The 16,859-nt window shown below is 32.3% G+C and overlaps 1 protein-coding gene across 1 annotated transcript in view; it reads left to right on the top strand.

Annotated features, from left to right (window-relative positions):
• The window catches only part of LOC145294017 (autophagy-related protein 2 homolog B-like), a 252,530-nt gene that overhangs the window by 58,130 nt on the left and 177,541 nt on the right, over window positions 1-16,859 (top strand). The window contains exons 5-9 of the mRNA XM_080140978.1: window positions 1,114-1,312; window positions 4,833-5,027; window positions 8,502-8,598; window positions 12,646-12,825; window positions 15,894-16,019. Coding sequence (XP_079997104.1) covers window positions 1,114-1,312; window positions 4,833-5,027; window positions 8,502-8,598; window positions 12,646-12,825; window positions 15,894-16,019 — 797 coding nt within the window. The remainder of the gene's footprint in view (window positions 1-1,113; window positions 1,313-4,832; window positions 5,028-8,501; window positions 8,599-12,645; window positions 12,826-15,893; window positions 16,020-16,859) is intronic.

The following is a 16,859-nucleotide window of genomic DNA, read 5'->3' as shown; positions in this document are numbered from 1 at the left end:
AATAAACATCAAATTCCCATCACACAAGAGAAAGTTAAGTATTTATATAATATCACTGAAATTATTCCACTCTAATCTGCAACTAATGAGGTATGCTGTTTCTAATGGAGAAAAACAATGAGAAAAATTTAAGACAACCTCTACCCACCCTCCATTGTTTTCTTCTTTCTCCTTTTTCTGTCTCTACCCTTATGTTGTAGCCTTGCACGCGGTAAAAATCAAGAAATCCAGTGGTATGATTAAAAAGAAAAATTTTTTCACTCAAGTATGTTATAGAAGTACAGTCATGGTTCTTGGGAGTCATAACTGCCACAAATTGCTATCCAATAATGTGTTAGATTTAACTATATTTATAGTCTCTGGGTAGGTCCATTATTTCTGAAGTAGATATATCAGTTTACTCTATAACACTTTCTTTCTTTTTTTTAATACCTCCCCCTCCATTTCACTTTAAACAACAAAAAAAAACTTAAAACTGCTTGTGTTAATGCAAATATTTCAAAGCCAAAGAATAGAAACTCTTTAAGATTATTAATATTTAAAGAATAGAAACTCTTTTGAATTACAGTAGAACCCTGGGATACGGTGGCCCTAGGATACGTTTTTTTTTTTCAGGTTACGGTGTGGAATATGATGTTGTTCCAGCCCCTGTTTATGGTATTTGCACCACCTTATGGTGTTATTTATAATGTTATTTGATTATATACATGTGTATTATATACTGTACTGTATTTTGTTACTAACTTTTAATGCTGTATCCTGGGGTTCTATTGAAATTTAAAGATTAGAAACTTTTTTAAATCATCAAAAGTCAAAGACAAGAAATATTTTTGAATTATGAGTAATAAAAGTAATAACAAAGAAGTGTACTTTTCGTTTTAGAATGAGCCTTAATATTTATCTGAATAACATTTATAGGAATAACAAGATATCTGCGTTATTTTATTTTTATTTAAATAAAAAAGAAACACTACTTTGATTTCAAATACAATTTGATCTAAAACTTCTTCATTTATTTATTTTTCAAAAAATAAAACCCTAATCGAAGATACAATTGGATGTAAAACGATTCTTTCATTTTCTTTCTTTTTTTTTTTTGTTTATTAACTTTAGAATGGATTTTTTTGATGACATGGCTGTCAATGAAAGTGTGACCACAGATGCTTCCGGCAGGAAAAAATGGGAACCTTCTGCAATTGCTTGTAAGAATTTCAAATTGTCGGGTGTTACATTCCATGTTGAGGAATATTCGACAATCTCATCTGATAAATGTGACATTTCACGAAGTAGCTCCAGTGATTCATCAACGCAGGTTTGTAGAGAATGTTAAAACCTTTTGATTGTAGCTAAGCAATGCATTGTGAATAAACGCCTTCTCCTGCACTGAAGTATTTAAAGTCTCATTGGTGTCCTCATTTTGATCTAGTATTTGTTAAAGTAATCAAAACTAACTCGTGATTGTGAACTCGGTTCCTGGTTCGGCTTCTTAACACTCAATGACTATAAGATATCTAAATATAGACAGGAGAATGAACATGTCTAGGTTTATAGATTAAATAAATATCTGAAAAGTTTTTTAATGATATAAAATTTTAAAATTGCCTTTATATAGCAAATCTACTCTCTTCCGGGAAGAAAATTCCTCCTCTTTTTATCTCCATGAGAATTTTCCCATCCAAAAGAATGCTCATTTATATAAGTAAACTCTCATTATCGACAAAAATACAAGATTCTATCTTGCAAGCGGAATGCTCTAGGGTCAATCCTCGACGGTTGACACATGGCACAACCCTCACTTTTTCCTTGTGGACTCGCATGGTGGCTGCTACACTTCCCAAGATACAGAGTGGTTGTAGCCTCTTGATGCATGCTCTTCAAAGTAAGACATGTACCCTAGGTTCTGCTTCCGTATCATCTGAAGTTTCCGCTTCCAAATTTTGTGGCTCCATTCTTGTGAGGATCACTATCGCTACAAATTAATAGACGATTTGTTACTTCTTTCTTCATCATTTTCCTCAGTGGTTGAATGGTCTCCCTCCAAAGCAGGGCAGAGATTGCATACATGATATAGGACTCCATCAACCAGGGCAGATTGCTGACTGATTACACCAGTCACTTACTTGAATTTGGTCATACATCGACAGCTTGGCAATTTTACCCAGACATTATCTCCCACATAATATAGACCATTTGTCTTATCATCAAGTGACTACACACGGTTAATTCATTTTACTCTAGCTTCGTACATGTAGATAGCATTTGCATGTGTGATACACTATCTGTCGGTGTAACATTGTACCTGTACATTGCTTCTCTAATGGAGCACTTTTTCCTGGGAGCAATCCTCCTTGTGCTGAGATGGCTTCTTTCCACAATATCATTGCTTGATGGTATGTATACATGCATTGTAGCCACAGTTAAACTCTCAATTCTTACAAAAACTATTTGACTCATTGACTGAAAAATGTTGGGTTGTTATTAACCAAAATCTCATGTAATGCTCCCCTTTAGCAATAGTTGTCGAATGATGCTTGCCAAGTCTTGTTGTGCAATGGGTGGATCCATAATCGATGAGACTAAGAAAGTGGCCATCATAATGGGTGATATCCATTTTTACTGTTTCCCATGCGTCACTCGCTTCCAGTCATACTTTTTGCCATCGTGCTGGTTCTGGGTCAATTAACTGACACGTATCACAATACTTGATGATTTGTTTGCCTGCTGATTTGGCCACTGTTTAGTTTACACATCTCACAAAATACAGTGTTCTTTTGATGCCTGGATATCTATGTTTTTTGTATTTTTTTGTTTGTTTTACAAGATGATCACCACTTATCAAGGCCCAGAAGCCACTCAGGTATAAGGGTTAGTGCATGTACAATACGTTAGTGTTGAGATTTGATAAAGTGTCTTACTTAAGGGGGCGGTTCATCAGGAATTTGTTTATGTTGGACTTGAAGACATCCAGGTTGTAGTCAGGTGGGAAACAGGCAAACGGAACAGAGTTCCATAGGCATGCATTTCTAAGAAAGAAGCTTTGTTCATGGAATCTACGTTTTAGTTTTGGTACAGATAAAGAGTGGGGAAAATTTTTGATTTTTGACAATGGTTTCAGCTAGACGGATGTTTTTTGTGAAAGATTGGCGAGGGGGGACCAGGGATTGGAACTCAGACGAGCACTTGCTATGGAAGTAACGCTACAACAAAGACAGGCTTGCAACGTCTCTCCTGTGGGAGAGAGATTGCAGGGAAGAGAAAAGGGCATCCCCCACTAAGCCACAAAGCCTATGTTGTACTCTGTCAAGGCAGGATAGGCTGTTTTTAGCAGCTCCTGCCCAGATGTGACAGCAGTACTCCATTCCTACTTGCTTGAAGACAATGTGCCATGCACACCAGCCGACATGTACAATCAAACATATTCTTACTGAATGCATTAATCTGACTGCTATAAGAGAAATGTTCTCCAAAGCAAGTACAATGAAGGAACTTTTTCAAAATAATAAAGTCAAGATTATAATGAACTTTTTAAAAGCATTTGATCTATATACAAAAATATAAAGATCTAAAGACATTATATATGTAATTTGATTAAACATTAAATTACCTGAAAAAGGTTAATATGCCATAAAACAAACAAACAAGCAATAGGACTACCAATGCCACTGAACTGATGTTGACCTATATGTTTGTTTCTCAGGCTGAATCCTTGTGCGTTGATCTTTCAATGTTTTTTGCAAACATTCAATTGATCATTCCATCAAGTTATTTATCGCATTCAACTTGCATTTTATTGAACCCATTGCCACATGAATTTTCCACACAAGGAAAATGATAGTCTGTTTTGTAAGAACTTCATGGATGCTGTTTCTCTATCTCCATCATAGGATGGTATCCTCTCTGCTGAAGTTCAGGCTCAGCATGCATGCTCCATCTCCAAACTGCTTCGAGTCTTTGCACTTCAAGACAAACTCTGCCAATTTTCTTTGGATGTGTGTTGCTGACTTGACATCTCCATTGATGTAAATGTCATGTCCTGGTATAATACAGTACTTACAAAGATCTTCATGATTTGTGGTACCACATTCAATGCAAAATGCAGTCTGGTTAGGCGGTATCTCTCGCTACAAAATACAACTGTCTGAGATGGCCATAAGGTTTTGTTGATTCGCACCTGCAAATAGACCTTCCCCAGATTGAGCAATGATGTATTTGATCCTTTCTGGCACCCCTCCCTTAACTTGCTCACACATACATAAATATCAGTCATGTAAGCTTCTATATATTGATTGATTGTGGTAGTCTATGATTGATTATGTTAGAATCAAAAATCAATCTTGTATTTAATGCAATTTACTTTTAAAATTGCTAAAAATTGTAAAAAAAATCATTTTTTTCTATTAAAAAATGCTTAATCAATTTGTGATTTTTGGAATATAACATCCTTATTCTCCAACCAAATAGATTTTTCTCTATTTTTGGTTTGTTTTAATTAAGTGTAATTCTAAATAAACACCCCACTCCCCCCAAAAAAAGAAATGTCTTTAAAGGAAATATCTTACAAACTTTTGAACATTGATTTATGATTGAAGTTAATGTTGACATTTTTTTTTTTTTTTTACTGATCACTTGATTAATAATTTAACTTTCAGTTGAATGATCTTCTAAGGAGGCAATTTTTTCTCAAATGAATCTCCTTTTACCAGCAATTTTAAAATTTTGTTCTCATCAATTTATTTTCTTTTTTATTATAAAACCTGTGTGTATATGTTTAGGAGAGTGGATATTTATGTCGGCTTTATAATTACGGTTGATTTTTGTTTTACCTTGTGCAGCTTTTTGAATCTGCCCACAGTTCACCTCCTCTTACAAAGTCAAATCCCGCAAGCCCAGATGTGATGACCCAGCAGCCAACCTCATTCTCTACCATGAACTCTCTCCGTGTACCCCCCATTCAGATTGCAGCTCTGTCTGGAACAAGTGAAGTCAAGATGAAGATGAAACAGAATGAAGCAGTTAGTGGACCAAAGGTAAATACAATCAAAGAGAAAATCCAAAAATGACTTAAGGATAAAAGTAAATGAAATAAATGGATTGTCAGTTGAATGATGAAGAATATTATGAAAAGATTGTCAATGCTAGATTCAATGAACAAAGTTTGATTACTTATGAGGGAACGTTTAAGACTATTATTTGTTGTTATTGGAGTTGAAGATGGTCATGTTGTAACCTAAAGGGAAACAGTTCTATGGTAGTGCATTCCATTGATGGGAAGTACTTGGAAAGAAACTGTTCATGGAAACTCCACTTGATGTTAGGCACGTGGAAGAAGAAAGGAAAGTTCTTTTTAGTTGTTGTAGTAGTGAGAATTAGTCTAATGGTAATGTGTTCCACTGATTAGAAATTCTTGGGAAGAAACTCTATTCATAAGCATTCTGCCTTACCCCAGGCACACAGAGATAGAAAGAAAAGATCTTTTCAGATGTGATAGAAAGACAAGTTCTTGCTGTGAATGTCTTGCAAGGAGAGACCACAGATTGAAGCTCAATTTAGAACATTTCAATAATGAAAAAAAAAACAGTAATATAGATCCCACTATCTTATAACTAGGCTAGGGATTTTTATCCTTGGCCCTCAAAATCAAGAGAAATTAGACCATTCTTGTAATGATCTGTTGATTGTTGATTGTTGATTATGGTGTGATGTTGGTTCTGTGCAGTTGTAGGAGGTCCACCCTCCCAGGCATGCTGATGGGGCTGCGCAAGCATCTTTTGCACAGTCAGAGGATTCCTTCTCTAAGCACTGACCTTTACAATCCCACTAGTGTCACAGTTTTTTTAGTGGGAGAGAACTATATGCCCCTATAAATAGGACACCAAATAATTTCTTTTTAAAATCTATAAGATAATATATAATAGTATATTGCATAATTACTCTGAAGAAAGGATAAAATTCATCTATATTTGTCAACTTCTCTCCAAATTGTTGGAACCCTCTTAAAAATTCTTGTTAAATTTGCTAAAATTCTATTTGTTTGATATATGAACTTATATAAATGAGTTTTATAATAGTAAGCCACTGACTTATTGCCAAAGGTGCAATGTAACTTTTTGTGTGAACTACTTTGCGCCTTACCATAATGTATATATTTTATCTTAAATGTATAGCCTCTTGATTTCTAAAATATATCACATGTATCCATTGTCCTATTTACAGGAGACTCAATATTTCACTTTCTTAATAAAATAAATAACTTTTTCCTTTCAATTTGTATATTTTAACCTGTGTTTAGTTATTAAACCAAGTTCCAACTCGGTAGTAAAAAATTTGATACCATGGGACTTAATGGTTAAAGTTCAAATTAGAAAGTATATACTTTTTCTTAATTAGAAGAATATATATTTTTTTTGTTTGAAGTGCAAGTTTTTTCAAACCTGATCACAAAATTTTGACTATTACTCTATTATTCACAACTAAATTTAGAATTTCATGAAAGAAAATTATTTCTAATGTCTGCAAAATAAAAGGATTTCACTTTATGGAAAATTAAAAAGGGAAATTTGGTACAAGTCCAAAGTTTAACCTAATCAAAAAACAAAAATACAAAAAAATCTTTATGATGTACATACCAGTCACGGAATTACAATATCATATTCCAAAAATCACATAAATTGATCAAGTATTTTTTTTTTTTAATATAAACATTATTTTTTATGAGTTTTGGCAATTTATAGTGTACTGTACGTATTACTAGGCTGATTTTAAAATCTCAGTAATTCGAATTGAGTTGTCTCCCTTTATTAAACATGGCAGATCAAAACACAATATATTGCTTCCTTATAAAAAAGACTACTTGATCAATTTACATGATTTTGGAATATGACAGTTTTGTTCCGTGACGGGTATGTACATCATAAAGATTTTTCTGTATTTTTGTTGTTTTTTATTTTTTTTAAATTAGATTGAAGTCTGGATAAGAACCAAATATTTTGCTTTTGTTTTGTAGATGGCAGACTTCTCCTCCTACACACTTTTTCTCTTAATTTTCTCTGGTTGCAAATATTTTGGTGTGACAAATTGCAGTGAAAATCATAGAGAAAGAGGAAATGAGATATGAAGAACATGTGTGAAGAACAAATATAAGTGCTAAGTAATAATGAGTTCTAAGTGACAATCTTTTCGAGGTTGAAAGTTCAATTCTCAGTGTAGATGATATTAAGAATATAATTACAAATTACTTAAGACCTCTACCTAGTCATGGCTGATGGAATGAGAGCAAACAACCCAAATGGATTAAATAAATGGTTCCATTTGAAATTCCGTACTGCTTCTGGAGTTTTACAAGATGCACCTGAAGAAGGTCAGAGGTTACATTGGCCAATACGTTGTGACAATAGATGAGAACAAGAGTCTGAAAAATCTAAGTAATGTAAGAATAAACTTGTTTTGCCTAGAAGTTAATCATTCATATTTAATTTTAAAAAAATATGTGAATGTTTTGAAAATATTATTAAAAATATTCTTACTTTGGACAAAATTGCATAAAACGAACCTGTTAAAATTTATTGTATGCTAGTTGAAAACAAATGTACATCATCATCATCATCATCATCATCATCATCAATTATTATTATTATTATTATTATTATTATTATTATCATCATCATTATCATCAATTCTTTTTCTTCTTCTTCTTCTTCTTCTTCTTCTTCTTCTTCTTCTTCTTCACTCACTAGTTTTACAAAGGCTATCATGAAAGAATTCTTTTGGAGAACAACTTGTGGTCTTTCCTGGAGTCTGCGTGACAACAAGTCTCTCCAGATTTCCAGTATTTTCCAACACTTTTGATACCATTTGCAAATGAATTTTCGTTATCGCAACATATTATTATTACAAGGGTTGTTCCGAAAGTAAAGCCTCCTATTTTTTTAACTTAAAAAGTTGAAGAGCTATGAAGACAAGAGTGGTATCATTAAAACAAGCACCCTTTTTATGTTTTAGAATTTATTTTCTACATAGTCACTACCATTCACAATGAACTTTTGCCAGGAATTCAATGACACATCTATTTGCTGTAACACCATTTTTTTGGAGAGGGGGTAGTTACTTACAATTTTGTGGTTCCAGTTTTCATGGTTCCATGTGTTCCTTCCATATTTTTTTGTTTTACTTATACTTACTTTACTTAACCATATGGCTGGTTTGAAATTTATGTGGGCTAGTTTCTGCATTCAAGGATTTACCTTAAGATTTTGTCTCTTTTCATCATTACCGTCTGCTATATAATATCAATTACCCCTTGATTCCAATTTTTCCTAGTTTTTTTTTCCAAGGTTTTTGGGACTGTTCCTACTGCTCCTACAATTATTGGTATTATATTTTCTTTGTGTTTCAAATTCCTTTCAGTTCTCTGGAAATTTTTGCATATTTTCTTTGTTTTTCTATCTCTTTCATGATAATGGTTGTTGTTATTATTATTATTATTATTTATTGTTGATTTTTAGTTGGAGATTGATGTACAAATTGGTGCCTTGGATATCTTAATGTGTCCTCGCCAAGTTCACATTCTACTGGATATTTTGGGTTGCTTTACTAATCCAGGTGAGTTGATTTTCCTTAGTTTATTATCTTCATTATATTATCATCATCATTGCCGTTTAGTCTCGAGTGACAATGGATACCTACTGTGAGGATGACTGTGCATGTAATTGTGAAGCAAGGGTTGTGCAATCTCTAACCACACTTCTGAATCAGCACTGCTTAATTCCAGTGGTAAGAAGAAATCCAGGAGGACTGAAAACAATGTTGGAATGTGGAGGGCACATACAGCACCTGGTATATCTAAATGGTCACCCATTTCCAGATCCAACTTAACTTCAGTGATCTAATGGGAACTGGTGTGTCAAACATGATTATGCTGTACATATATCTATATATCTATAAAAATGAAAGTGTGTGTCTGTGTGTGTGTCTGTGTGTGTATATTTCCCTACGCAATAACTCTGTCAATTTTTAGTCTACAGACTCGAAATTTGATATACAGGATACTGAGATTTGGGAAAATCGATGTGATCAGTTTTTGGCCAGAAATTTGGCGATTAAGGGGTCAAAGTTCAACGATTTGACCTTTGAGAACTCTACCAAACTCCTCCGACAATTTTGGGTCTACACACTTGAAATTTTAGATATATGTTCCTTGGACATGGATCTAACTTAATAACTTGATTTGAGCCCAAAACAATAAATTTTAATTTTAATATTAAATGATAATAGGGGTCAAAGTTAAAAAAAAATTACCGCTTTTTTTTTTTTGCTCTACATACACCTCCAAATACCCAGGCAACGCCGGGCACTCATGCTAGTATATATATATATATATATATATATATATACACTTAGACATATGTATAAGTGGTAAAAAGCAGGATCAAAAGTGCTCAATACATTAGTAGAGCTAAATGTTTTTATTTTACAACCTCAAAATATTAACTTAGTTCATTACAATTGTTTCTGTAGACAAAAGAATTCTCTGTTTCTTCAGAAGATAAAAGTAAAAAATGAGAAGGGAAGAGGATATGTTTTTTTGGGACACGTGTGGATATTAAGAAAAATAGAGAAATATAGAGATAGAAAAATATAATTATCAAAAAAATATATATTTATATAACGAAAGAAGAGATGGGACATTGCAGCAGTGATGAATATCCCAGAAAAACTTTTCATGTTATATAAACCTCTCCCACCCCCCAAAATGTCTGCCCTGATGACATGCACAAAATCATTTCAAATACGTTAACCCACACCCATCACTTTTTTAATTCAACTGATTTTGTCCATGGTGCATATCTATGCTTCTTTCTTTCCTTCTCTTTCCTTTTCATTCTTTCTATCGCATCTTTTTTTATATAAATATATTTTTTTGGATAATTATATTTTTCTATCTCTATATTTCTCTTGTTTTCTTAATATCCACACATGCCCCCCCAAAAAGCATATCCTCTTCCCTTCTCATTTTGACTTTTACCTTCTGAAGAAACAGACAGGGGATTCCTCTGTCTGCAGAAACAATTGTAATGGACTAAGTTAATATTTTGAGGCTGTAAAATAAAAAACATACATCACTGGAGAGAGATGCATTCCTAGTCTTGGTTAAGACATAAATCAAGGAGAAGGAAAACTCTGATATAAAACCTGAGATCTACTGTCTGCTCTCTTTCTCTTGTAACCCTTATCCTCGAGTGGCTTCTTGATAAATGGTGACTTCCATGTAAAAAAAAAAAAAATTGCACCGACTGAAATTAGCAGATGTACCAAAAAGTGTGATTGGTTTTACACAAAGACTTCACCAATCATCAGTGTGGATTACTTAGTTGTTGTGGCAGATCTCATGCATCTAAATCGATGAGAGTATCCATTACACACACACACACACACATGAATGATTCTGTGCTATGAAACAGGTGCTGTCAAGAATTGAACATTTTAACATGCTGAAAGAAATAAATGGTAAGATGAACAACATCTTGAAATTTGAAATATAGACTTTTTGTCAGTTATATACAATTATTTTTTTATAGATATTATTTTAATAATCACATGAATCTATATGTTTCATCTTCACTAAGAATCATCAGTGTGGCTACATACAACTGTTCTGATAGTCACATTATTCAAACTTTGAACACTGATCTCAGTCACCATTGATTGTCAAGATCCAAGGCACTAATCAATAGGGCCATTGTGATAGCTATATGAAATGAGAGAGAAGTGATTTCTTTTTATTATTAAAAACATAATAAATCTCAAAGAGGGTTCCATTTCCAAGAGAAAAAAAAACTGTGCACTATAGCTTAGTAATTTTTTCATATTTTTCTCCAGAGTGCTTGCCTTTAACTTTAAATAATAATTTTTTTTTAATAAATATTATTCTAATATCCACATATATATATTTGATCTTAACCAAAAATCACCAGTGTGGCTATATACAATTGTTCCACCTCCTTCATATATATATATATCTATATGTACTGGGTGACCATAAAAAAACGGGTCCGAACTCTAATTAAGCCCCGTTTCTTAGTGCTTTGTCTGAATGAAATGAAACTTTGGTCATAACTAGTTTATTATATTCAAAACATCACATCAAAACACTAGGGTCTTTGGCCTTTTTTTTCTCCGTTCTACAGCATATGTTCTAGATGGCCTCCATTTAGCTTTTGTTTTTTTTGGGATCACCCTGTATATTTATATAAATGAGAAATTTGAAAGCTTGAAAATGTCAGAAATAATGATAAAATCATTTTATTTACTTTTATTGTTGTTGTAAGTCCAATATATTTCGCTATAAATAGCTTCATCCGGGTAGGAAGTTTTAAAAAAGAGATTTACTTAGTTTTTGTTTTTTTGTTTTTCAAATTAAAGATGTGCATATAACAAAACGTGATTTTAAATAAAATTATGCATTTTTTAAATACAGACATTTGTAATGTTGACATTGAACCTGGAATATTCAAAACTTTTTTAAAATTCAAACTATTCTAATATTTATGTTAAAAAAGGGGTATATTAAAAAACATTAAAGATTTTTTTCTGTAAGCAAAATGTATAATAAAACATATTTAACAGATACATCATTTTACTTACAAAAAATAAACAAACAAAATCGCATATACTTGCCTATTATTTTTCTTGTAAAACTTTCTTTTTTAATCAAAACTATTTTGCCTTGTCTTACATATCTTGTATGAATATTTTTTAATTATAAACACGTTTTATAAATTAAACTTCTTTTTTATAACAAAACTTTTTTCTTTAATAAAAATCTGTGATGGAAAAATTATAAAGTATATATTTATTGCTTAGGATCCAAGTGGAAGTAAAAATTTAAAAAATCTGTGTTAGGACAAAATGTATTCGTTTGGTCATTGACGATTTTGAGGTGTTTCAAATTCATTTGATCTAAATTTTGCATTTTTTTTTATCTTGATCATCAGATCCAAACATAAAATTGGGAAAAATCAGAAGTTAAAATTCCATTCTATAACGTGGGACTTCATTGGTTTCAATATGTACTATGTAGTAAGTCTCTAGTATTAACAGAACCAAAGTTATTGCTAAAAGTGTGACTTTCATCTTTTCCATGAACATTACCATGACATAGATATCTCAAAATGAAATCAGTTTTAAGTTTGACCATGATTGATATTTTAATCAAGTTTGATGACATTTAGTCAAGCAATGTGGATGTTTGGCTGTACACAAACAAATAAACAAACATAGTAACAAACTTTTTTTTTTACTCATGTTCATCCCTAACAAGGCATATTACCACTTGGACGTAAGGAGCCTCTATTTGGGGCCATGCCTAGGAAAGATTAACAAGACAGTGAAGGGGTGTTATTTTGTTGCTAAGCAGGTTTATCGGAGGTATGTATTTGACTGAAAACATAACCTCCTTGGCAGAGATAATAAATAATTGAAGATATTTAGAAGTCACATGAAAATTTTTACTGAAATGATTGAAATTTTCAGTGGTTGTAAAAGTAAATTCATAGCGAAAACAGTTTTCTGAACTTATAATTGTAGTATTTTAATTTTTTGATTTAATTTTTTCTATTTGTTTTTTTCTTCATTTTTTTTTTTGTTTAGCTTCTTCTATGGGCAGCCCAACACGTCCTTGTCGAATGACAGATAAACCAATGAAACAGATGGACTATTTGCGGGTTGAAGATCAGTTACAAAAGCATCTCAAATGTACCTACGTGAAAGATAATAATTTAACGCAATCAGATATGTCAGATGAAGCGATGGTTGGCATGCAGGAAGCAGGTAATTGAAGTAAAAAGTTAACTAAAATAGTTGTTGGATATTCTGCCTGTGGCTTTATTGGGATTCTCACATGTAAACCACTCACTTAAAATTCATTCTTCACACTGACTTGAATTCATGGATTAATTGATTCAAAAAACAAAATATTTATAAAATAGTAGCCTACACCACTGAACCGATCATGACCAAACTTAACTTGATGATGATCTCTGACCGTGGGATGATGCACACTATTCTTCAAGGTCAAGGTCAAATACTAAGGTCGGGACTTTGCTAGTTAAGTTACTAGCTGTATCTTAGCGATATTGCTTGCCATGAAGGTAAATTATTTTAGGTTTAAATTTCATTTATTTGTACAGTTTTAGATAACTCCTATTATATACTTCGATTTAGATGGTTTTAGATAACTCCTATTATATACTTCGATTTAGATGAGTTATTCCCCTTGCTGATATTCATTTTTAGGTGACTTTTTTTCAAAATGCTTCATATTAGCTGTTGACTGGCTGACTTGAGTTTATAGATGAATTGATGACCATGAAAAACAAAGCATTTATAATACTAGCATATATTCTTCATCAAAAATGATGAGAAAAAAATTATCTTTTATCAATGTTTTCACTTGCTTCTTGATATTTTAATAAAATCTATACATCTATAAAGTTGATATATTTGTCGCACTGACATTGATATTAAAAGACTACTTTTTCTATTTAAAAATTATTTAAACGAACTTAATATACTCAGTCATGGATATGCAAGCGACTTCATGTAGGTTAACTAATTTGCATATTCCTTTGAAAAATGAACGTTCATTAATTAATTTATTTTTTATAGTTTCTTATTGGAGGATTGGTTTTATTATACTCAATTCTAATTGTGTATATTTTCTGCATTGTGTATTATTGGGTAGCATTTCGGATGAAAAGTTCTAGCACATGCACATATGTTACATGATAAGGGCTGTCCCCTTTTCATGTAAGTATAAAAATGGAGAATTTAGTTTAAAATGAAAATGAAATAGCAATAGACAAATTCGAACCTCGTAATTTAGTTTAGAAATAGATTACGTGTGAGAATTTAAAAATGTAAAACAAACATTTGTTTAGAATATAGATAAATATTTCAAGGAAAGAATGTGAACTCTCAAGTTGTTATGAAATTTTAAATTGAAAGAATTCAACTTATAAGATAATGTTTTTAACATATTGAATATAGGTTAAAATTCCTTTTGTAGAAATAGGAAAAGTTTTGGACACGTATGTCCAGGACACATGAAAGAAGGCACATGTTTTAACATGTGTATGACGTCACGGAAAATAGAAAGTTCTAGGAATAGAGAAAAAACTTTAGAGTTAGTCAGTCAGTGAGAAAACTCAGGGGGAGACAGTCGTCTAGGAGCGAGACGTCACGTTGAAACTAAAATGTGAGACTTTGAATTCTTGGTGATGGAAACACGGCCATGTGACGAAATAAACCATCAAGTGTTTTTTGTAAAGCTCGTCTTGTTTTATGATTCTTACGAAAAGGTAAAGTGAAATTGTATTATATATGTGTATTATAAAATGTCTTTACATATACGTCTCAACATCATCATGTCTACACAATGTCCGAACTGTCTGAACACTATGTCCTCACTCAAAGAGCTTCTTCTTCTTCTCTTATTCAACACAATTAAGGAATGAACAGTTTTAATATAAATATGAATCTTCATAAAACGAACAAAGTCTCTTACAACTTCTCTCTCTCTCTGAGTACATCAACATCCCTCTTAATAAATCTCTCTCAAGACAAACTCTCTAATAAGATTCTTTCTAAGCATCTCTCACTAAGACTCTCTCTGTTTTAATGAAACCCCCTATATGTAACACATATATTTAAATATATCTATATATATATATATAAAAGTGATCTTGTGTGTGTGTGTGTGTGTGTGTGGAATGGTCTCTACCAAACTCCTTTCTGAATTTTTGGTATATAGACTTGAAACTTAATATATAGAGGATTTAGATCTGTGGAACAAATTCGATTTGGTGTTTAGCCAGTAAAAATAACTGCTCCGGGGTCAAAATTGAAAAAGAAAAAATAGTTGGGAAATCAGGGAAAATAACAATCTTATAGTTAAATTATTAGAGATTTATAAAGAATCGAAATTGGTAATTGTATTGGAATCGGGAATTTAGCATGGAATCAGTAATTGCATCGGAATCAGGAAAAATATTTGAATCGTCCAATCACTACTAATTTTATTTAACTAATGATAGCAGGGAGAGCTGACGTTTTTTTGGAATCGGATGATGATCAACGAATGTTTCGCACTGCCAATACTTTTATTGTCGTCAAAAACGGTCAAATTGCCCATTTTTTAATCAAATCAATTGATTGTCTACTCTAGTTGGGAACCCTCGGTGGTGCACCAGGAGGAAGCTTCACACATTGCCCTGCAGTGACTTAGTTCACAATACATTGTAGTCTACATTACACTGTAGAGAACCTTCTGTTGATTTTATAAAATGATTTTTATACTATGGCTGGAATTAAAGTTTAAAAAGTGAAAGTCAAGTATCATGCTTCAATTGTGCTCTAAATAGAAATATTCATTTCAAACATGACCCTGCCTTATCAAAGAGCCTACTGTTGATGTTATATGCTTGGCCCTTTTTGCTTGTGTGGTGATAAAGCTTCTCAAACACACTTGTGATGTTAGGCTGTATCAGGATGTTAACTTTGTTCAAAATCAAACTGTTCCTTCTTTAATCGGATTTTTTTAAAATCAATTTTTGATACTTATTGAAGGCATTCTGATACAAAACCTATCCAAGAACACTCCCAGATACATGAAATACATTTGTGTGAAATTTCAAAAAATTCAGCCCAGCTGTTTTTACATCAATAGGAAACACACACACACACACACACGTGCGCATACAAAGTGCCTTTTTTATATATAAGTAGAGATATAGGTAAATATTGTAAATTAATTATTATTATTGATTTAATATAAAATAAATGAAATTAATTTTATTTAATTTGTATATAACTAACAAATTGCTACTTTTAATTATCAGATGACTTTGAAGAGAGTGAGGAAATGTATTATTCTTTGTTAAGGAGTAACAAAGTTGCAGGACATGACTCTGATATGGAATCATCTTCATACAGCAATATAAGTGAAAGGTCCACATCTACGACAGGTAAGATACATTTCTCGTGCATCCAACTATTTTTACTCTTTTATCTGTTGTAGGTATATTAGATTGTGTAAGATAGCCATTTGTTTGCATGTACACATTACATTGTAGATTATCATCATTATATCATTTAAATTCCATTGTTGGCAATCATTTCCCTGATATTTTTCTAGTCAGAATTCTTTCTGGAAAGACATTGGGTACTTATGGAAGGGACCACACGAAGGTTGTCAACATCCTGAGTGAAAGTGATTTTATGGAACAAACTGGATTGAACTTGAACACGCAAGATGGATTGCAAGGTCTATTATACGACTCTTATTAGTAAAGATTGAGAATTTTTTGCCAAAAATGCTTGGGGCAATGATTTTTCAAATAGAATTTGTTAGGTTTCTCGTATTAAGGTATCCTTTTCTGATGTAAGTTACAGTTCTATGGTTTTAAACATTTTCTCACACTTGAAACTATTCTCTATTTCTACAAATCTATTATAAGACCATGTATGGAATACTGTTGTCCTATCTCGGCTGTTGAATCTTTATCCTACTTGAGGGTTCTTGATAAGGTGCAGAAGCATATCTGTAATTGATTGACCCCCTCTCCCCAAACACGCACACTTTTTCTTCTTTTTTGCACCCTCTCTCTCTCTCTCTCACACACACACAGGCATGATGTCGCTAGTCTCAGTCTTTTTTATAAATACTATTATGGCATGTGTTTTTCAGAATTGTTTGATCTATTTCCTGCTTCATTTATTCCAGCTCGTTTGACTCATTGGTCTACTGGTCTCCATCAAGTCACTATTTTGATACCTTATTGTAATACAGCTTCCTGTTCCAATAG

Source organism: Euprymna scolopes, chromosome 15, assembly GCF_053919585.1.
Source record: "Euprymna scolopes isolate OS-2025 chromosome 15, ASM5391958v1, whole genome shotgun sequence".
Classification (NCBI taxonomy): Eukaryota; Metazoa; Mollusca; class Cephalopoda; order Sepiida; family Sepiolidae; genus Euprymna; species Euprymna scolopes.
The sequence above is the reverse complement of the archived record's forward strand: the minus strand, read 5'-3'. Positions and strand labels throughout refer to the sequence as shown.